Source organism: Physella acuta, unplaced genomic scaffold, assembly GCF_028476545.2.
Source record: "Physella acuta isolate Inbredline_101_S28 unplaced genomic scaffold, ASM2847654v3 ptg001137l, whole genome shotgun sequence".
NCBI classification, from domain to species: Eukaryota; Metazoa; Mollusca; class Gastropoda; family Physidae; genus Physella; species Physella acuta.
In genome coordinates, this window is record NW_026732654.1 from 69,642 (window position 1) to 92,683 (window position 23,042).

Below are 23,042 nucleotides of genomic sequence, written 5' to 3' on the forward strand. Positions count from 1 at the left end.
TCTTCTTGGAGAGACATCTCTAAAATCAAACAACTGCTGCCTTGTAGTTTGTTCTTGGTTGGACAAAGGCTTTGGAAGCAAATCCAAATAGAGTCCTTGCAAACAAGTGACCTTATACTGTTATTGACAGTTTCGTGTATAATAATATATTAGTAGTGTGGGTTTTGTAGGAGTTAAGTGGTCTCACGTTTGCTACAGTACTACAGTTTGCTACTGTCAGTAGTGTGGTTGTACTATATCTATTGCTACTAAATCTTGTACTTAACAGAGATTCTAGAATCTACATTAACCAGATCTATATAGCCTATAATATATTACTGCATTTGACCAGATTCGTTTACTTAAACTCTATACGCAAACAGTATTACAAACGGTATATTTATTTAGAAATTTTGGCCACATATTTATATTATACACGAAACTGTCAATAACAGTATAAGGATCTTCAATTCCTAAGAGTTCAAGTTTTTAACGTATTTTTCCTTTTCCGCGGGTGCGGTTCTTTACATACAGTGAACGCGTCCAGCGCTGGTGAACAGCTGATTGTGTTTACGTCTCGTGTACACCACCGTGGCGGCGGGCGTAGGTATCGCGAACGGACGTGACGTCATATGAAAGGACTCTTATAGAGCAGGCTGAAATCTGAGTCAATGGCCTGAATGGCGCATAACCAGTTGACATGTATACTTATTTGTGTTAGAGGCGTGGTCGAGTCAGCAAAAAGCTCATGGTTGTTAAAATTAAAAAGTCTCGAGTTCGAACCCTCTGGCAGATAAGGCTCGATCCTTTCCAACACTAAAAATTAAGAACGAAGAAGAAGAAGAAATCTAGATATATCTATGTACTATGTATGTATTCTATCTCGCTAGATCTAGATTCTAGATAAAAATCTTTCTAGTGTATCTAGAGTAGAGATTCTAGGCCTCTCCTAGATTGCTAGAAGAGTATGTTTCTATTCTAGATCTAGATTATCTTCATTTAGCCTAGTGAGTATAATATAGATTCTAAATCTAGAATCTATATTTTTCATCATTTCTTACTAAGAATTCTTCATTGTCCTACCATCCAATCTTCATAGGCCAATATAATCTGTAGGCATTTGCCCTATTATAGGTCTATTAAAAATTTTTTTTTTATTTTACAGCCCCTATAATATAAATGCAAAATATTTTGAAAATTGACAATTGATTATTATCATTGCCAACAATTATGATGGAAGGATTCTTATTAATTCATTGATGTCCAATAGACTAAATTATTAGACTAGATCTAGTTGCAAAATTAGATTCTATCTAGGCCTAACTGTCTAACTAACCAACCTAATGTAAGTTTCTGTGGTTGATCTTCTAAAAACCCCGCTTTAAAGTAATTTGTACTCAAAACCTTGCAGATTTTCAGTGACAAATTGAAAACACCCAAAATTGTTTAGGCTTTTTTTTCTTTAAATTTTGTATAGTTATCAAAAATACTAAAAACATAAATACATTCAATCTTTAGTAAAGTCTGATAAAACCAAATAGTCAGGTTTTTATAAGTATCATATTTAAATAACAGCGTACATGATTTTTAAAATATTTAATAATGAGTTTTTGAGACTATACAAATTGGTGTAGATTGGATAGATGAAAAAAACACTGCATTGTTACAACCTAGAGTCTAGAAGAATCTGGTCACAGTGACTGGGGACGAACTACTTCAACAATTCATTCATAATCACAAATACAAATAAAGAAGTTTATTTAGTACCGGCAGCATTCATATTTAAAGCTTGGGCATTGTATACTGCTTAACCTTTCAGTAAATGTTAAGGGAAGTAGCCCAAAATATTTTCTCAATTCCCTTGTTTTCCACAGAACTAACTTTTTCTCTCTTTCAATATTGATTTAGTCGAAGTATGCCTTGTTGGATGAGAGGGATATTAGCATTGTTCAACAACATGCCATTGAGGTATCTGAATTGTTGGCGTAACATTCCATAACATTTTAGTTTTTAAAAAAAAACAGAAAAATAAAAAGTTTAAGATTGTTTAATTATTAATGTGTGTATTAACCATTTTCAAAAATCCTTCTTCATTAAAAATTAAAAAGTTTTGATATTTGTTAAAAAAATATATTTTTAAACACATCACAAAAACATATTTCATAGAATACAATTAAAATTCTTTTTTTTTTTTCTACAAATTTCTTTTAGCTAAGACTAGAAGTAGCTAAAGAATTCTTTTTTTTTAAAACTCTACATTATTTTATAGAATAGTATAACATTTTTTTTTTTCTTCTACAAATTTCTTATAGCCAAGAGTAGAAGTGGACAAAAATGGCAATGGGGCACGGATATATGCCATTGCACATGATATTGGAAAGAGTCGAAACTACGGGAAATATCTTCACGAGCTGCTTTGGTAAGTGTTTATCAATACGGGATAGCATTAGCTAGCATGCTGGCTTCTGCAATAATGTATACATTTTCAATGGCTGACTTTCTGTTTTTTTTTTAAAAATATACTGTAAGTAATTTGGTATGCAGGAGTTTTTTAAAATTCCTTTTGGCTTTCTGCTGAGCCTAGGGATTGAGATGACACTTTGCCAACAACGCAATAGGTGTCTTTTTTCTAACCCACTGCCCCTGGAAATCCATCCTCTATCTTGTTTCTTTTGAAAGAAGATCATTGCATTTTTGACCTCCCTTGCATCCTCTTGGCCTTTGAATTCCTACCCCTATCTATTCTAGTGGCTTTTGAAACAGTTTAAATTTACTAGTATTTACCAGTATTATCTGGTTTTTAAATATAATGTTGCTTTGTTGGTTCTTTTTAAAATCTTATGCCATAGCTCTAATATTCACCATTATAGAGGAAAAATCAATGTATCATATTGTTGTCACTGTTGAGTGTACAAAAGTTATTTATTCAAACATCCCTATGCCTCTACAAACCATATTCTTCCACAGACTTGTCTCTTTTGCTCTTCTGTTTCTAGACTCCAAGCTACTTTAGCTCTGTCTCCATACTATCTTCTATCCATTTGATGTCCACTGTTATGTTAACCGTTTCAAATTTTCAGGGAGAGGCATAAAGGTGGGATTGCACCAGGCTGGAGGGTTGTCCACAAAAATCATGTCACAGTGGATAACCGCCTGGATAACTTGGAGCTGGTGAAAGAGGATGGGATGGATATGTCGTCCCATCACCAAGACGAGGGGTCGGGTGGTCAGACCAAAAACCGGGAAAACAGTTTGTACTGGATTACTGTAACACAGCTGCTTGGTGACCCACTGGAAATTATGAGAGTTTTTAAACTTATTTAAATCGTTTAAATATGACCAGTTGTATAACATTTTAAAAATGTTTAATCGTTTTGATATAATCAGAATATTAGAATTTCTATATTATGTCAGTTGGTCAGATTTTCTGCGTTTGGTAAGTGTAATTATCTACATGTAGTCAGATGTTAAAATTGTCATCAGATTATAAATGGTTTAGAATTTTTAGATGGTCATTTATTTTAAAAAGTTGACCTTTTATTATATTCTTTTATATTTTAGTTATCTTTTATGAAAAAAGGTGTATTTGTTAAATAAGATAAAAATAATAGCTGTTTCTATTTACCGTTCTAATAAGTTTTTTTTTAATGTATTGTTTAGAACTACCACCATTTGAACAAGTGGTATGATTTCAATGGAGACATTGTAGATCCTGCAGGTAAATTAAAATTTAGGACACTAGAGCCAAATACTAAGATATAACGAGCAACAACTTTAGTGCCTTAATATGGTGGGTGGTTAGGCAGTTTTTTCTACCTCTTCCCAGGTGAGAGCTACATCTATTATGAGTGTCACTACCCACCATGCACTAGGATGGAGAGAGAGCTGCGAGAGTTCAGTATATGTGGGCGGTGCCAGGAAGTTAGGTTGGTCACTTACAGTTTTCATTAGAAATTAAATGTGACTTAATTATCTTTAATTATATATTACAATTTTAAACAATTTTTTTCTCTGATGGTGCTGTTTACATCGAGGCTAGAATCATGGGATTAGGAAACTGATTTTAAAAAACATTACCTTTAATTAGCACAGCTTAAATATAATAAAGTACTGTTTAATTTTTAATCATAAGTTGTCAAATATTTTAGTACTTATCCAATATGATCTTGTAATAATGTAAAATACAAGTAGAATAGTAATCATTCATATACATTAAAAATATTATGGAGTTAAATATTGTATTACTTATCCAATATGATTTGTAAAAATTAAGATATTTGTAGAATAAAAATCATATACAATATAACAGGATTCCAATAACCAGAGAGACAGGTTTAGAGTATTGTGTAACCACTTCATATAAAGGGGTTTGTATACCAGTAGCGTAGTGGGGGGGGGCATATGTCCCCGGGCGCCGACCTTAGGGGGCGCCAAAATGGGTTGGAAAAATAAATTGAAAGGTTGAGGGGGGTGCAAATCGAAAGGTTTGTCCCCGGGCGCCGGGAAGGTTAGCTACGCCTCTGTTGTATACAAAAATAGTCCTTCTTTTTGCCCAGGGCAGTTGGTGTAGAGTTCACCTTCGGTAACCTGAGCTGATAAATGGATAGTTTGATCAACTCTAAACCCCTAAACTTGTCAGGTATCCATAAGATCCTGTGTACAGGGATATCTTATATTAGTCAGTGAACCAAACTTAAAGTTTTGGAGAGCTGTGTTATGGCTCAAACATACTGTCCCTTGAAGAGTTGTTGTGGTCAGGACCAGCGGTCCCTCAAAGGGGAAAAAACTAGTGTACAACATGTATTTTATGTGGTCAGTGTTCTTAAAGTCTTTACAACACTATAAGTGTTTTACAAAATGACTGCGGCGTAGCTCAAAACTACTGTGCAACCGTGCAGCGTAAAGAGAACATTGGTCACGACAAAGCTTGGTTGTATTAATTTTTTCTGGAGACCTCTATCAGATCTAGACATTACTGTCGCTATCACTTGACCAGTTCATTCCTTTTTCCAATAGTGCTATCAAAAAGGTCTCATAAATTTAAAAAAAAAACAACTTTTGCCTTAACAGATACTGTGGTACTTCTTGCCAAGAAAGAGATTAGCCCTCCCACAAAAGATTCTGCAGTTCATTCCTTTTTCCTATAGTGCTATGAAAAAGGTCTCATAAATTAAAAAAACAACTTGTGCCTCAACAGATACTGTGGTACTTCTTGCCAAGAGAGATTGGCCCTCCCACAAAAGATCTGCAATTCATTCCTTTTTCTTATAGTGCTATCAGAAAGGTCTCATAAATTAAAACAAAACAAACAACTTGTGCCTCAACAGATACTGTGGTACTTCTTGCCAAGAAAGAGATTGGCCCTCCCACAAAAGATTCTGTAGAGAGCGCAGAAGACACACAAGGGAGAGTACACCGGATCGGTGATAGCCAGCCATTGGATAACATGTGAAAACGATCCTTCCATTTGACCTCCTGTCTAGTCTTTTAATATATTCATTGATTGAGTCTTAGTCCCACTTTCCCCCCAAGTTAACCTAGTCATTTCATCCACACAGATCATTTTAATCTACTACCATCTGTTTTTATGCATTTTTGATCATATGTCATAATACAGTTCATAACTCATAAGGTATAGAATATGTGATATAATTGTGATATAATATGAAGCGACAACAGTCACAACGCTTACATTGCTCAAAATTAAGGGATAGGAAAACATTTGTGATAACTTTAACTTGTAAGTTAAATCCATCTGTACTATATTTTTAAAAAAAAATTCTGACTAACATTGAAATTTAATATGGTAGCGTTAATAAACTACACATAGGCCTACTTGATTGTATGCTGACGTTTATTACTTCCCTTTTTTTCTGTTAGTGTAATTATGTAAGACTGCCATTTTCCCCCTCAAGTATAATGAAATGCATTCCAATGTTTTTTTTTTAAATAATTTTTTTTAATGATCCAAATCCTAACAAGATGGGTTATGGTTTAGCTAGCTTTAATTACCTTTGTATTACTGCTTACTGTTCTGATATTAGAATCTCTTATTGAATCTGTCTCATCTTTCACGGTTATGTTGTATTGATTGACTTTTTAAAATCAATAACTGACACAAGATCAGATTGCCTGCATTGTTCTGTTTACTTTATTGACAGTATCTAGTCTGAGTTGTAAAGGGAGATAAGATGTATAACATACATAATATCAACAATTGTACATTTTTTATAGTAATAGATCTTACCTAAACCCTGAGTTGTGCAAGTTCATAATTTGGCTGGCCGCTCCACGCTACCTGATTTATGGTAAAACTTTTTGTACTTAAGGAAAATACCTGATCAAAATTGATGTAAAGTTGATTAAGAAATATAATTATTTACTATAGTAGGTAATATAATGATGGTACGGCAAACTGTAAAGTACATTCTATTTATTCCAAAGAAAATAATTAATTCATTTTAATATTGCATGAAACTAAATTAAATTGCTTATGAATAAATTCTGCACTTGCATGATGAACTTATTTAAAACCATGATTATGACAGTTTGTCAGGTTATTTATCTAATGTAATCTTATTTTAATATATTCCTGTATGAAAGTTGTTTTCTATTTAAATTTTCATATTTTTAATTGATCATCTATCTCACCAATCAATAAGCATTTAAACATGAAATTCAGTTATTTAGTACTTGAATATTGTATTATCTATTTACGGCTCGTCTTGGGTATGAGATGTTCGTGCCCTACCAAAGCTTTGGATGCATGATTAGATATTTTTAGATGTGCCATAAAGGCTGCCATTAGATATTTTTAGAAGTGCCTCTGAGGCTACCATTAGCTATTTTTAGAGGTCTTTAGAAATACCATACATTGAATAATTATGACCTGGCTAAATTTAAACAGTATGTGTGTAATGTTTTTTTTTTCAACTAAAAACTGTCTACCAATTGTTTTTAAATGACTGTTGTCTCAAGATAGTTTTAGATCATTTTAAAAACCTTCTTGTGTTTGATTTGTGTGCAATATTTAATGGCTGATTACAATATTTGTAATTTTTTAAACACATTTTTAAATCTGCTTTAAAAGAAGTCATTTTGACTCATTAAAATCTTTTCTCGTATTAGTTTTATTTCATACTAAATCCACTAATGTGCTGTGGTGTTGTCCATTCCATAACTAACATCATACAGTTCAAGTCCCTTTTCAACAGCGCTCCTTCCCCAGTTTTGTCATGTCAAAAAGTCAGACTCCGCCTCTCAGGTGCTCTATGTCATTTAAAAATCTATGTATAAAATATACATATGGAATTTTGCAATTGATTCTAAGTAAACAATACTTCATTCTCTAAAACGTATTGTAGATATTGTCTACTTTGCAGGTGTTAATAAGATAACTTTTATGTACATAATACATATTTCCAATCAGAATTCCTCAATTTGCTTTATCATGTTCTATAATCCTGTCACAATTTTTTGTTTATCACATTCCTGTAAGTTGAATCCCTAGGATTAAATGTGTTTATTTATAAATTGCTACAAAGAACTGAAGCATAAACACAAATTATTTCAACAATGATGTGTGATCAACTTTATGACAAGTTAGAAAAAAATGTGCAAATATTTCAGAACTACTCATTATATTTCCTTTTGTATATATATGTAGTTAACTACCAATACTTGCAACTGATTTTTTGTTATTGTTTGTTAACCTTTTAACATGGAGAGCATTCCATTTGTAATCATAATTTTTTAAATTTACGTACTAATTTTGTAATGAGAGTATTTTTTTTCATTAACACAAATTATTTATAAATGGTGTCATCATTAATTTTATTACGTTATTCAATTTAAAAAATTGGTTCCAGCATATTTGTCCATATTAAAAAAGAATTTTAAATGTTTTAATCTTTTGAGTTTGTTTTTATTGTCCTAAAACACCAAGTTTATTGTGTGTTTTTTTTTTAAATGTTTATCTGAGTTTTTTTTTTTACCATGCATTTACATCACTTTTCAATCTTATAATTTAAAAAAAAAATCAACAAATTAAAAAAATACTCTTAACTACAAGAAAATTTAAAATGTTTTATTTTTATTTTGAAGGCAATAAAATAACATCATAAAAAATAAACATACAATGACAGATAAGAGAGAAAAAAACATAACGGTGAAATAAATATTTTAAAGGAGGGAGGACAAATAAAGAACAAAACAAAATATGGAATAAGCTTCCAACAGTAAAAGTAATAAGTCACTGTAAAAAATTTCATAAAAAAACGTTTTAATAACAAGCTTTTATGTAATAATGCACTAAAAAGTAGAAAATAAATTATAGACTACTATTTAAATAACTATAAAGAAAAGCGTGGGTCACTTTAGTAATTTAGTACCTATTGGATACCTTATTTGAGAAGAGACCCACGCTTTTCTTTATAGTAATTTAAATAGTAGTCTATAATTTATTTTCTACTTTTTAGTCATCATTACATAAATGCTGGTTATTAAAACGTTTTTTATGAAATTTTTTTTCAGTATTTTTTTTCAGTACTTTACATGTTTTATTTACATGACTAAAAACCATTGCGCGTCTATTGAACATGATGGCGCAGCTATTGAACGTGATGACGCATGTGGTGTGGTTGGATAGACATGCCTACTAATTCTGTCCAAATTTTAATTAATTCATAAAAATTAATTAGGCATCCAATTAAGTCTAATTTAATTTCAGATTGCATTGTCTTCATGTCTTGACCCACGTGTCAAATGTGAATCGTATTGGTCAAGTAGAAGTGTCCGAATTTTCACTCCTGCGTTTTGATCTAGACTGACGACAGAGGAAGTGAGTTAAATAAAAGCTTGTAAAAACTAGGAGTTCTTAAGGTGGTAGATGATTAAAAAAAACTTTCACTCCCAAGAAAAAAATACTGAGTCACGCCATAGAAAGTAATGTAGTTAATGTAGATCCTGAAATATTTACAGTATTTCAATTGCGGTAATTTGCAACGTTAAAGACAAAATTATCATGCATACTGGCACATTGGTTTATTTTAAAAAAAGAGAAAATGCTGTCACATTATACATGATTTTGGCTTCATAACAAAAGTGAAATGAGTATGATGTAAATTGAGTATCATTTCTGTTGCTTTTCTTTTACAGTTAAGAACTATTACTATTATATGTGAAAAAAAATGTAAAAAAAGAACAACAAGCACTTGTTTGACTGAGCTGAGGTTCCACATAGAGAGCAGAAAAATTATTTCAGAATTTACCAATGTGTCAAATGTCCACAACACAGATATTGTGCAAGAAAAAATATTTGTAAGTTATAAAAAATTAATAATTTTTCTAAATATAAAAAAAAAAGAATGACCCACTAAATATTATAATTTAATGACTACGGCCAAATTACATGTTAGGTGAAGGAAAAAAAAAAGTTTTTATATGTTGGTTGTTATAGGTCTGAAACATCTATAAAAAGACACAAATACTATTTAGAAGAGATCATATCTTTAATCTCATGAATAAATAAAATTGTTTATAACGAAAGGAAAATTAAAAACGTCAAATCACAAAAAATTGTAGAATGAGAAATAGTAAGAAAACAATTACTTCCAAGAAAACATTTCAAACAGATTGAGCCATTGGTCCACAGCTGAAGAGACAACTCTTGACAAGGGAGAAAATCATAAAAAAAGCAAGGCAAGAACATTAAATAAACATAACTTATCAGTTTGGAAGTATGTTTTCAGTATTTAATTTACATAACTGTTTTATGCACAGCGTTCATGAACAAAACAAGTTTAGAAACCTATGTAATTAATTAAATACTAGTATGCCATTTTTTTGCACTGAGCAACAAGTAAAACAAAAGGCACTAGGAACAAAGGAAAAGTTCATTAATTTTTAAAATATCAAAACAACTCATTTTTATGCTCATGTATTTTCAAAACAGAATTTTTGAGGTAATCAAATCACAATGGAAAAAAAAATTATAAATAAAGTGCACTACATGTTAAAGCTTTAAAGCTAGTGAACACCCAATAAATAAACAGCAGCATGAATGTAAGAACGTCAAAACTCTTCATCCTGTTGTAGAATGGCTGGCTTATGAACATTACTTAGATGGTTATGCCCATATAGAGAAAGAGAAAAATTAAAATTATCTACAAAATAATTTGTTTGAAAGGTGGTTAAAACTTGTAAAATAAATTAGTTTTACATAATAAGTTCAACGGTATCAGAATCACAGAATGTTGTCAATTACAGAAATAAATAAAGATTTCAAAGAACTAATAGATCAAAATCACGGAAATCTCACTCACTGAGCATCACAGACCTTTGCCATTTGATTGCAAATATCTATATCAACATTGCTACTTTTAAAAAAATATTTAAAACCCGGATTTTCAATGTATGCATGGCCAGCCATGAAGACATACAATGTGTGTGAGTAAAGCTGTAATATCAATTTGCATTTATTATGTCAAGTTTAATAAAGAAATATTTTTAAAGATTTTTTCCATTTATTTTTACATGCAAAAAAGTTATTTAACCTTTTGTATTTGTTGAGTTAATTTAAAAGTGTAGGACATTTTTAAAAAAGTGAATAGCCATTTCAATTTTTAAAGATTACTTTACATAAACTGACTTTTTAAATTGAAAATTTAATGAACTATCATGATAAAGCTTATGTCTAGGAAGGTGTACTACAATTCTTTAAATTCAGAATTTTTCAAATTCAAGACTATATCATTTTAATTTTATGTTTAATTACTAAAAGAAAAGTTTAAAAATAATATTTAAGAAAGAAAGCATAAAATTAAAAAGTTTACTTAATTACACTTTTCTATTAAAGCTATACAACATTTAAAAGCTTACATCTAGCAATCTTGTTAAAATGCTTAGAAACAGCTGTAAAGTTCTGGAATTTAAAGTAAAGACTAAGTTGCAACTTTGTAAAGATAATTTGGAATAAAAAATTTCCAATGAATTTGTGCACAATTGCCCAAGTAAAAAAACACCTAATCAAAATTACAAGTCTATCTACTTGTATTGAATAAAACAATACACATTTATTATCACACATTTGTAATAACAAAAAACACATAAAATTTATAGTACAATTTATAACAAAAAAACACCAATAAAATATGAATCAAAAGAAATATTTGATGACACAGAAACAGTTATATCAATAGTAAAAAATATGAGATAAGAAGTTATATAGTTAGTATGTTAGATAAATAAAAATCGATGTAAAAAATGTTTTTAGTTCAAAGAGTTAATTATCTTTTGTTTTATTGTATATTTTTAACAAGCAACAAACAAGGTCCATTTTAAATTATGAATCAGAAAAAAAAGATGGTAAATGAGAAGAAGATGCTGACAACATGCAAACCAGTGAGGTGTAGATCAGATTCTACAACAGACCTGGCCATTCATGCAAGTTAACCCATTTAACAGACGACTTCAACCCCACATTTTATAACTTCACATACAAAGCAATCAAACATTTACTACAGCAAAACACATGACACAGAATGCACACACCAACCTGAATTAATTTTATCTAGATTTATAAATATTTTAAGGATATGATCTTTATGGTCTGGTAGGGTTTGATCAGCAATACCTTGAAAAGAGCCAGTTTTTAAAAAATCGGCTATAATTGACAGCTAGTCTCACTTACCTCAGATCCTGTTTAGTCTTATAAGTGTATTTGGGCTTTTTTTTGTATTTCAAGCAATCAACATTCAAACTTGTTAGTTTTCAAGCAATCAACCTTTCAGCATTTTGCTTACAAGCCATCATCAGACCTATCATACATCTACTTATCATTACAGTTCTATATGTTGAAAACACTAGTTATGAACTACCTTTAATTTCAAACCATTAAGACTGTATCTATAAACAATAGTATTTATATAAACTGCCAGTAATATCGGATATTAGCCTATAATAAATTTAAGAAAATACATTGAATATAAAATGATGATATCATACAGATTATATCTCTAAGGTATAATCTCTGAATTGTTTTATAACATTTATGTTAATCTTCCTAATGAAAAATCCCTAAATTTTTAAATGCTCTAAGTGAAACATGTTTCAAGACAATGCTACAGCCTGATCTGGATGTAGTACACCCAATTCATACATATATAATGATAGGTATAGGAAATGTACACAGCTATTTTTGTAGTAATCATATCTGAACAAAACATGTTACTAGAAATGGAATATTAAAATGGGATTAGTTGTGACAAAAGGGGATACATTTTTAAATGAGAATTGGAATTTACAAAAAAAAGATTCAAATTTTGTAAAAGGAAATAATGAACTTGCTGACAATAACTGTTTTTATTAGTTTACTCATTTGTGCATATCAATTTATGAAATTTATCATGTATTAAAATTATTTCATTTAAAAAGAAATTCTATACAATGCAAAAAATACAGCTTTTTAAAAAGATGTTTTTTTTACACAGTTTACTAACAACAGACATTCAGGACAAATGCAAGTTATTTTTTAAAAATAAAAAAAAATCAATCACAAGATAAAAGGGGGATAATTAAAAATAAACATGTTGGTTACATCTAAGTGAATGAAATAATTATCACAAGAATTGGAAGGGTATTATGTACAGTTATTAATATTGCAGTTATGGAAATTAAATGGTATGCTTTCATTGTCTTAAATGAAACATTAAAGACAAGAGGTTTACATTTTAGCACAAAAGACAATATGAAACAGATTACATTTTAATAACGGTGATGTTAGCTCAAGTATGCTAATTTATTCTTAATTACATGTTTTCGAAATTACCTTGAAGTTGTTTTTTTTAAAATGTGTCTGAACGTGTTTTTTTTGCTTAGCTTTCAGTTTAGATCCAAACACCTGGCTAGAGTATAATTAAAAATTAATAATAAAAAATGTAACAAATATCATTTTTTTAAAAAACAGTTGGCCTAGTTTAGTCAAACTCTCTTTAATGTAATGCATATCAAATCATCAGAATAAGTTGTTAAAATGAATTTCATATAATTTATTTATAGATTCAAATGCTTTGTTCTACAAATAGACATTATAAATATTCATTTTAATAAACCTAACTACACAATAACTAGAATAATATTTATGACACCTCGTTTTAAAAACAAAACCCAAATATTTTTATAAAGATTAACAATTTAGCTACCTATTAATGAATTTCAAGTTCATATCAAATACTTTTTAGAATAGTTTAAAAATAATTATAGACTTTGTTAAGTAAGCTGTATCTTATTCCAAAATTATTAAAAACCTCGAGTAACAAAATAAACATATATCTTTATCACAAAACAATCCACTCTTATTCCACAATAAATTTAGTTAAATACATACAAATCACAATATTTTTTTAACTAAAAAACATTTAATGAGTAAGACTACAAAGGCTATTAGAGTAGCCTGCTAAATTCATGGCAGTTAGACTTTGTTTATATTTAAAAACAAGTTGAATCAGTAACATGAATACTATTGTTGAAGCATGGGCAACTGTACATGACAGCCCTGAGGCAAGCAGCTCACATGCAGAACAGACTAAAGGCAGGACAGCCAATAGACTGAACAGGAGTTCACATAAAAGAATATTCATTCACTATTCACTTTGGCTAGTTTGTATAAGTAAAAATAACTAAAAATAGCAAAGTGTAATGCATCAGTAAAATATTTAAACTAAATTCAAAAGCAACATCAATAAACGGTATTTTTTAAAAAATTGTGCAGTTTGATAGTAAAAGTAAGAAACAAATAAAGTATATTTATAGGAACTTGTGCTGCAAGATACAAGGACTCAATCTCACAAAAACTATTTGGTGTTGTATAGAGCATGATGGTCAAGAAGGGTTGGGAAAAAGGTTTAATTATCCACATGTATCAACACCAATCCTCATCTGAATCTTCTTGAAGCGCTGTCTGACTGTCGCTCCGCATTTCATATTTGTCTGGCTTACGTCCCTTTTGTTTGAAACCGTTTGGTAAAATTCCTCCCCTTGATCTGCTCCCTCTTGTACGGCTCCCCTCTTGTTGGCTGGCTGCCATAAATCTGTGGTCTTGTCTATCTCTCTCAGCAGCTTGCGGGTCAGGTGACCTGGATGACTGTCTAGGAGAAGGCTTAGGAAGGGACCGAGAATCTCTACCCCTTTTGTTAGAACCCCAGTTTGAATCATCACGGGGGTAACTACTAGTTCTGTGATCACCTGGGAGTGTGCTAGACCTTGAAGGGTCAGAACTTTTATTCAAATTGTTTCTTTCTGTAGGACTATATGGCTCAGATCTGCCTAGCCTCCCTGGCGGAGGGGCATGGCGTTGATGCTTAGGAAGGGGCGATGCAGCAGCAACGGAAGATGTGGCTGAAACTGGGATGTTGAGTTTAGGAACACGTGTGTCTGATGCACTTGACCTGGGAAAGTTCGAGGACGGTGCCATTGGTAGACGCCGGTGTGCTCTGTTTGACATTGGCGGGCTGTCAGCTGTTATTGAGGGTGAAGGGGACCTGGAGTGTTGAACAAGACTGGTTGATCCACGTCTAGGTGTTTTCATACCTGCAATAAAAAAATGAAGGTCATTGCATCCTTCACAGCCAGATGTTTTTTTGTGAAAAGATTTTTATTACTAATACAATACATCATATTATTAAACTTAAATAAACAAGAGAATAAATAAATTTAAATTAGGGTAAATATAACCAAAACAATTACTATAGAAGCTCCATTTTTGTTCAAGTAGTTTTATTATTTTTTAAACTATTTTAAAATATTTTAATACAACATATGGATCTAGTAAGGAACGTGAATGAATATTTAAATAATAAGTATGACTGTTTTTTTTTTAAATCACGTAAAAGATGTAAATGGATTTTAAACGAAAAAAATGAAATACAAACCATATCTCTTTTGTCTATCCTGGTCTGCAATAGTGTGAGCTTGCTCACAGATATTATCTACTGCAGATGCAAAACCAACATCAAACCTACGAGGTGATGGCGACCGTCTGGAGGGTATAGGGGACGCCCTGGGGGAGCTAAAGGGGCTCTGTGCCCCCACAGGTAACCTCTGAGACAGTGGTGATCTTGTACGTGTGTCAGCCCTGTCAACCAGGCCTGTCAGTGCTGAAGCTTGTTCTGGTCTAAGTCCTCCAGAAAATTCAGAGTTTAGCTGCATAAAGAAAGATAAATATAGAAACAAAATTTGAGTCTGGGCCTACACAATAAGGTTGAATTTAATTTAATGCAACCATTTAATTATACCACAGCATTAATCGTAGAATCACTTTATAATTGCTAGTGTATCACTGTTGAAATTCAGAACTATTTGTAAGTATTTATAACAAAAATCACTTGTAAAACAATGTAACAAAAAAAAAAGGATTAGGCCTACATATCAACGTTTTTTTTTTTAAATTTGAAAAAATCTAATTGTTTTCTGAGTTATCTTCACCTGTGTTGTTCTCTATTGTTGAATAAAATATATTTAAATAATATGAAAGCAAATAATATATGAAACTAAAACAATGGATAAACTGAAAATATTTAGGCATCTTTTAGAAATGATAAAAACTGGTGTCATTTAAAAATTATTGCTATAGACCTGGTAACATTAAAATGTTAAGCTATGAACAGATTCCATTTAGATATAAAGCTATAAACTAGCTCTATTTAAAAATACATCTATAAACTTTTACCACAACTGGTACATTCAGGTATGAAGTGCCACAACCAAGTTATTCACCTCTATGTAAAATCTGCACAATTCAAATTAAATTTAGCACACAAAAAATTGCCCTAAAAAGTATTCTATAAGTTCTGTACACTTTATTTCAGCTTTACCCAAAAAAATGTAAAATTGTCCATATTAAATAATCTGCAAGGTAAAGAAAAAACAAGTTGGGAAAAAAAGCAAGAGTTTGAGTCAAGAATATAGGAAAAAAAAACTTAACTGGATAATTAATATAATGATACATAAATTAGTTTAGAAATTTAAACAGATTCTGTAGGAATAGAAAACAATACCATTTTCAGAATTAGTCTTAAAATATCTCAAGAAAATCAGCATTGAGAAGTCTTTAGACAAAAGTTTAGCAAAAACTTTTGATGAAAAGTTTAAAAGCAAAGATGTCACTAAACAATGATATAAAGTTGGATGTTTATCTGTGTATACAATAACAAATAAAAGATTTTTGCTCCAAAACTCACAAAGAAATTACATACATAAGAAAAATACTTTGTTACTATTAAATAAAGAAAAGTCTCTGCAATGTGTTTTGAAACTTCAAGGGCACAAAAAGGAAGATAGTTTGGGGGAAATTTGATTAGAAAAAATATGCAATTAAATGTATTTTGAGGATATAACCATTTTAATCAATTTTGTTTAGTTAATATATAATTAAATTAAGTATTTAAGAAAAAGGAACATTTTTATTTTAGAAAATATATTGTTGATTGATATTCACATCCTATTGTAGCAATATTTTTTGAAGCATGCTCTCCACCATAAACTCATTTGTCTATAAATATTTAACATACTGTTATAAAAATATGATATTATTTTGTTTGTTTTAATTATTGAATTGAAAAAGTTCAATAAAATAATCTCAAATACTTGGACAAGAAAACATAATCAGCAACTACGAATAAAGCTTGAAATATTTACATAGAAAGTAGATTTCTTACGTTTTTGTGATTTAAAAACATTCCTTTTTTACTTTCTCGTATATACGAAGTATAGAGAAAGTATTGTAATCGTGCAAAAAAAAAATTGTGATTTTTACAAATCTCGACGTTTTACACCTCACTGATACGGAAAAACATAATTTTGCAATCTTGTCCGTATGTCTGTGTCTGTCTGTCAGTCTGTGTGTGTGTGTGTCTGTGTGTAAACACGATTACTTGAGTACCGTTACAGCTAGGTTGATGAAATTTCATATATAAGTATTTTATCAAAATCGTAGATCCGTATCGACTTTTGAGCGATTTCCGATAACCGGAAGTGGTACTTTTCCTATTTTGAATTTTTCAAAAGTCTATAACTTGAGTACTATTTCAGATAGATAAATGAAATTTCACATGTAAGTAAAAGATCTAATTCTCTACCTTCTGTTAAATTTTGAGTAATTTCCGTTGACCGGAAGTAGTAATTTACGCTACTTCCGATTTCTCAAAAAACTAATGTAAATTTTTAAAGTACTAATAATATTGCGCACTATTATGCACTTTTTTATTTGGGGTTCACTTGGTGTGCAATTCTTTTGTCTACGAGATTTTATTCTATTTTAAAAACTTTAAGTATTTAAAATGGATTAAAAATCATGTCTATAGCCCGAGTTCCCATCCCCTGTTTTTTTATATAAGAATATTCGAGAAAGTTTTGGGGAGATCACTCCCGGTTTTTTTAATAAGTTAAACACAAATATTGTACAAGAGTTGCATTTGACAACGCCTGGCTTCAAATTTATCACATTTGCATAAATTAAAATTGAACCAAGGAAGGAGCTAAGACAGAAGATGAAGGACCAATAACAAACACAAGGGTAGGGGTCAACCACTATAAAACTCAACCAATCACCTCTTTCAGTTTGGACAATGATGCTGTAATTTCATTGGCTTCTTGAGCAATGAGTGAATGTTCCCTGCCATTTACATTTTGTGTTGAGACCAGTGGCGTAGCCAGGATCGTCTCATGGGGGGGGGGGGTTCCAATTTTTTCCACCATTATATATATATATATATATATATATATATATATATATATATATATATATATATATATATATATAGACGCAATAACAGTACTAGAACACAGCAAACAGATAAAAGTACTTATAACATTACTTACCTATAATCGTAGTTCAAGTCTTCTTGGACTCTTGGCTAATTCATCAAGAACCTCATCCGCTAAAATTTCAATTTGTCGGTGAATATTTAATAATGCCAATCCATTTAGTCTATCCTCGCAAGTAGTATTTCGCAAGTACGTTTTTAGCCGTCTGAGAGTGGAAAAAGAGCGTTCGCTAACGGCAGTTGTTACAGGCAATGTTACAAATATTTGCAGTAGTTTGTGTACTGTTGGAAATATTTTTACGTCACACATTAAAAAAGCTTGATGAGCGTTTTGCGGTACATTTCCACTTGTAATAATGTGGCGCCACCACAGTTTCAGTTATCCAATGCTTTCATAGATGACACTGCTGTTAATCAAACGTTCATATTTTTGCATAAGTGTTATGGCATTCTTTTCCTGTTCTTTGGTAAAACCCGAGTCATTGGGTAAAAGACACATAAAACCTCTCAAAACAGATTTATGTTTTAGCAATCTGTCTCCTATTTGACATATAACCGAATCAAGGAAAGGAATAAATACAGCTATTCTGTAATACTCTTCAGGCGTATTTGCCATAACATTGCAGCGTTGAATTTGTTTTCCAGCTCGACGTGGAATAAGTATATCTATGTCGAAGTCCTCACAAATGTCTTTGACTTCATTAAATACGGTAGTAAATTCTGATTCAGCATTCTTCCGCATATTCACTAGTAGGCTACTTGAATCTTCTGTAAATTTTAGAGCCGCAGATAGGTCAAAGTTTTCTGTTTGGAGTATTCTGCTGACAGGAAGTGTTATTGCAAAGATTTTTGAGATAACTCTAAGAGAAACTTGAAACTCAAGACTCCTAATTGCTCCTAAAAGTTGAACCGCTGTTGAAGAAGTTGTTGTATCGTGCCAGGATGACATAATTTCCAGTGCATCAACAGTTGCTTTTTGAAGCTGTACAAAAACGTTGACAGACTCATGACGCTCAATCCATCTGGTTGCGCACAATCGTTTAAGTCGAGATGCTGATGCTTTAGGTGTTAATTTCTCTATTGAATTTGCAAGCAAAGATTGTCGTTTTGGTGTGTTAAAAAAGTTGTATGTACTATTAAGGATTCCCATACAGTTTCTCACAGCTGGTAGTTCGCAGGCATCAGAAAGTGCTAGGTTTAGACTGTGAGATGCGCAATGCACGTAAATAGCCAAATCAAATTTCTCAGCAACATATTGTTGCGCCCCATGAAGTCGACCACTCATTGCAGCGGCTCCATCATATCCTTGACCTATCATAAAATTACCGTCCATGTGTAAATTTGCTAGAGTGTCCATTAAAACATTTGCAAGTCCTTTGCCTGTTAGATCAGTTACACCTACAAACTGTAGGAAATCCTCCCTTATTTTCTTTATGTCGTTATCATAGTAGCGAACACACAACAAAAATTGCTCCATACCAGCTATATCACTAGTTTCATCGGCTAAGACAGAAAACAATTTAACAGAAGTAATTTTCACAACAATCTTTTGAACAATTAATTTATTGCACACATTTATCACTTCATTCTGAATGGTGGGGCTTAAGTATCTTGCATTTTTTGAAGAATTTTCTAGATGATGTTTAAGTGTTTCGTCTCCACCCATGGCTTTGTATCTTAAAAGAGCTCGAAAATTTCCATCATTTTCGTCAGGATCCTCCAACTGAAAATTTCCGAAATCCCTGTGCCCCCTAAGTGCAAGACCTTGTCGGCCGCAAAAAAATATAGCTTCTATTATGGGCGCTAACCTTAAACGATTTTCTAGAATTTGTTGACTTAATGATGAGTTCAAGGCGATGTTAATAGGTTCTATTTTTTTCTCCATAACCGATTTACGATTTTGGGAAAGTAAAATTGCTCTTTTATGATATTCACATTGCTGGTGCTCATTAAACTTGTCTGTTGCCTTTTTCCAGTTTGAAAATGGAATTTTTGATAACTTACCTAAAGGCTGACTACCTACACCACCATAATTCAAACTAAACAAAACACAATATTTGCAAAATGCGCCATCAAGTAATTTGGAATAAGTCAACCAGTTCCACCTAAGTAGCCACGAATATTGAAACTTTAAATTTCTTTGTCCGCTTGCTGGAAATTTAAAAAGTTCTTCAGGACACCAGATGTTTTCTAATAAATACAACCGTGTATCATCTGTAATAACTCCTTTGATAAAATTGCCACCGCCCAAAATGATGGTGACGTCAATATACAATCATAAAGTGGTCACCCATTAACGACGACTCACTCTTCAGACGATTTTGCGCCCAACCCCCCTTCTCTAATTGTAACACATTTTCACAAAAAGCCAGATCTTCGCTTCCCCCCCCCCCCCCACCACCACTCTCTTTAAAAACACCACACCTCAACACATAACCCCCTCCGCCGTTCCCCTGAAACTGCATTTTTACTTTCTCGTATATACGAAGTATAGAGAAAGTCTTGCAATCGTGCAAAAAAATCGAGATTTTTTTACAAATCTCGACGTTTTACACCTCACTGATACGGAAAAACATAATTTTGCAATCTTGTCCGTATGTCTGTGTGTGTCTGTGTGTAAACACGATTACTTGAGTACCGTTACAGCTAGGTTGATGAAATTTCATATATAAGTATTTTATCAAAATCGTAGATCCGTATAAACTTTTGAGCGATTTCCGATAACCGAAAGTGGTACTTTTTCTACTTTGAATTTTTCAAAAGACTATAACTTGAGTACTATTTCAGATAGATAAATGAAATTTCACATGTAAGTAAAAGATCTAATTCTCTGCCTTCTGTCAAATTTTGAGTAATTTCCGTTGACAGGAAGTACTAATTTACGCTATTTCCGATATCTCCCAAAAAAACGCACGTAAATTTATAAAGTACTAATAATGTTGCGCACTATTATGCACATCTTTATTTGGCGTTCACTTGGTGTGCAATTCTTTTTTCTACGAGGTTTTATTCTATTTTAAAAAGTTTAAGTATTTAAAGTGGATTAAAAATCATGTCTATTTCCCGAGTTGCCATTCCCCGTAGTGTTATATTAGAATATTCGAGAAAGTTTAGGGGAGATCACTCCCGGTTTATTATAATATGTACTGACCTCGATAAACATTAATTAATAAATGAATTAATACCAAAAGCAACCTTTTAAAGCCCGAAATAACGGATGAAAGCAAAAATGTGTCGTCACACTTTCCGATCACCCCTTCCCATAAATAAAAAAAAAAAAAAGCCTGAACATACTAAAGGAGAGTATGGATGTTGATGGAGGATCCCAACGTTAAAAATTAAAACAGGGCAAAATTTCAGGAATCCATGTTACATATTATTATTTTCCTTAGGTATAACAAAGGTATTTACATTGTGTTTTATATCTTACGAGCCGCTATCATACGCCGCTATTTAGTTGTTTCATTTTCTACTTTTCAGTAATTCATAATTTGTGAATTCGACAGTAACAATACTGCCACTGAAAATATTTGCTTTAAAACACTATCAGTAGCTCGTTAAGGACGATAACCTCCCCTCCCCACCCTCCTTTCCCACAAACCCTACCCCCCCCCCCTCCCAGTGAAAGCAGCCCCCTCTGAGTTACCCACATTAAGTTTAAAATAGTTTCAAACTAAATTATCTGCCCCTAATAGCTGTCACTAAACCCGGCTCTACGATTGTAAACATTTAGCTTGAACCACAGCTCACCAGACCATGTAGGGATGGGGGTGGTAGGGATAGAGAGAAAGAGAGGGGGCTGCTAGGGGCGCTTACCGCTTGGTGTTTTCTATGGTATCCATGAAGAGAATTATTTCTATAGAAGAAATATATATTAAATCAGCGTACCCGTCCCGCGCGTTGCTGCGGTCTCAGAAGACAGACTGACGCAATATTTTAAGAGGATTCCATAATTACATTAGCAATCACGTATTTTTTTACGCTTGACATTGATTTCTAAATCTAAACAATTTAAATGTAATCAAAGCCGGTGTTATATTGCTTTCATCATAGTTGTTGAGGCGCAAATTCTACCGCACACAGTAGCCCATTGTATCCATAATGTATCGCACTCTTTAAGACGAACGTAGGCGCAATACTGTTTATGAGGGACCCACACAGAGGCGCTAGACCACACGCCAGTGGTGCAGTAGACACAAGTTTCCCTACTGTAGGGCGCTCTTTTAAAACTCATAGTGTTCCTCCCGAAGCCAGGGGCGCACCGGGTCAAACGAATTGTCATCGAATGTCGTGTGCCACAGAGTCAATATTGTAGAGTGCTCTTTAACACAACCTTAGGATATCCCAGGGCGCCAAATCGCATCCTGCCGGGGCGCCGGCAGACGCGCCTGATTCCATATAGTCAACAATTATTGTTGCCCATCGTGTCTTTAGTGTATAAATTAAAAAAAAAACGAACGTAGGCGTCATAGTGTTCACATGGTAGCACCGGGCGCTTCGGGTTACGTAATATCCGGGGCGCCGGCGGCTGCGCCTGTTGTTGTTTTTTTACCTTAGCCCCCATGCAGAAGGCTCAAGTTTTAATATCGCCGCCCTGGATTTTCGGGCGCCAAGCCGTTTATTAACAAAAATCGCACCCTTCAGGGAAACGCCCATAATAAATTTTAATTTTTGTTTTCGCAGAAACCTTCTCGTGAGTGTTTTCATTAACTCTCGAAAGTTTAACGGCACTCAGATGAACGATTTAAAACAGCATCCGTTTTGTTTTTTACAAACTGTGTAGAGAAAAATTGCACCCTCCAGGAGCGCCGCCCTGTTAAAATAAAAAAAAAGAATTTCTTACTCTAACCTCCCCTGAAGTTTTATGGCGAGCGGATGAACGGGATTAAACCGCAATCTACTTTTTCGTATATATACCCTATATAGGGAAGAATCGATTCGCGCCCTGCTGGGGCACCGTGCTTGTGAAATATATCCAGTGGTATTCTTAACTTAAGTTGCATGGCCATAGGATGAAAGGTGTAGTGCTGCATAGAGGACATAAACAAACCCACAAACAAACAAGCAAAACTTCATTATATATATACATAGAGAGAAATATACATAATTCTACATATGCATATATGCATATATATATATATATATATATATATATATATATATATATATATATATATATATATATATATATAACTAGATTTGGTGACTTCCCATTTTCCCCAATGGCGTCAAATTTTGCACATA

General features: G+C 32.3%; 3 protein-coding genes across 3 annotated transcripts; 1 reads left to right on the forward strand and 2 right to left on the reverse strand.

Annotated features, from left to right (window-relative positions):
- Positions 1 to 641: 641 nt before the first annotated feature.
- Positions 642 to 5,106, forward strand: LOC131956223 (zinc finger MYND domain-containing protein 19). Its single transcript, XM_059320640.1, has 6 exons — positions 642 to 848; positions 1,888 to 1,947; positions 2,292 to 2,398; positions 3,060 to 3,697; positions 3,806 to 3,905; positions 5,050 to 5,106. The coding sequence occupies exons 1-4, from the start codon at positions 840 to 842 to the stop codon at positions 3,301 to 3,303; spliced, it is 420 nt and encodes a 139-aa protein (XP_059176623.1). The 5' UTR covers positions 642 to 839; the 3' UTR covers positions 3,304 to 3,697; positions 3,806 to 3,905; positions 5,050 to 5,106.
- A 3,477-nt stretch (positions 5,107 to 8,583) lies between these two features.
- On the reverse strand, positions 8,584 to 15,872 carry LOC131956225 (serine/arginine repetitive matrix protein 1-like). Its single transcript, XM_059320643.1, has 3 exons — positions 15,849 to 15,872; positions 14,907 to 15,177; positions 8,584 to 14,565 (listed from the first exon to the last, which is right to left on the reverse strand). Exons 1-3 carry the CDS (start codon positions 15,870 to 15,872, stop codon positions 13,898 to 13,900), a joined length of 963 nt encoding a protein of 320 aa, XP_059176626.1. The 3' UTR covers positions 8,584 to 13,897.
- A 2,305-nt stretch (positions 15,873 to 18,177) lies between these two features.
- Positions 18,178 to 19,683, reverse strand: LOC131956226 (52 kDa repressor of the inhibitor of the protein kinase-like). The gene has a single exon (XM_059320644.1). The coding sequence runs from the start codon at positions 19,681 to 19,683 to the stop codon at positions 18,178 to 18,180; it is 1,506 nt and encodes a 501-aa protein (XP_059176627.1).
- Between the last annotated feature and the right edge of the window lie 3,359 nt (positions 19,684 to 23,042).

Excerpts from the sequence above, each read along its gene's own strand:
- LOC131956223 (XM_059320640.1), top strand. Across the intron at positions 1,948-2,291 it reads TTCAACAACATGCCATTGAG|CCAAGAGTAGAAGTGGACAA; the intron begins GTATCTGAATTG and ends AATTTCTTATAG. Across the intron at positions 2,399-3,059 it reads TATCTTCACGAGCTGCTTTG|GGAGAGGCATAAAGGTGGGA; the intron begins GTAAGTGTTTAT and ends TCAAATTTTCAG.
- LOC131956226 (XM_059320644.1), bottom strand. The coding sequence starts at position 19,683 with ATGGAGAAAAAAATAGAACCTATTAACATCGCCTTGAACTCATCATTA.
- LOC131956225 (XM_059320643.1), bottom strand. The coding sequence starts at position 15,872 with ATGGACAATTTTACATTTTTTTGG. Across the intron at positions 15,178-15,848 it reads ACAATTTTACATTTTTTTGG|CTAAACTCTGAATTTTCTGG; the intron begins GTAAAGCTGAAA and ends TTCTTTATGCAG. Across the intron at positions 14,566-14,906 it reads GGATAGACAAAAGAGATATG|GTATGAAAACACCTAGACGT; the intron begins GTTTGTATTTCA and ends TTTTTATTGCAG.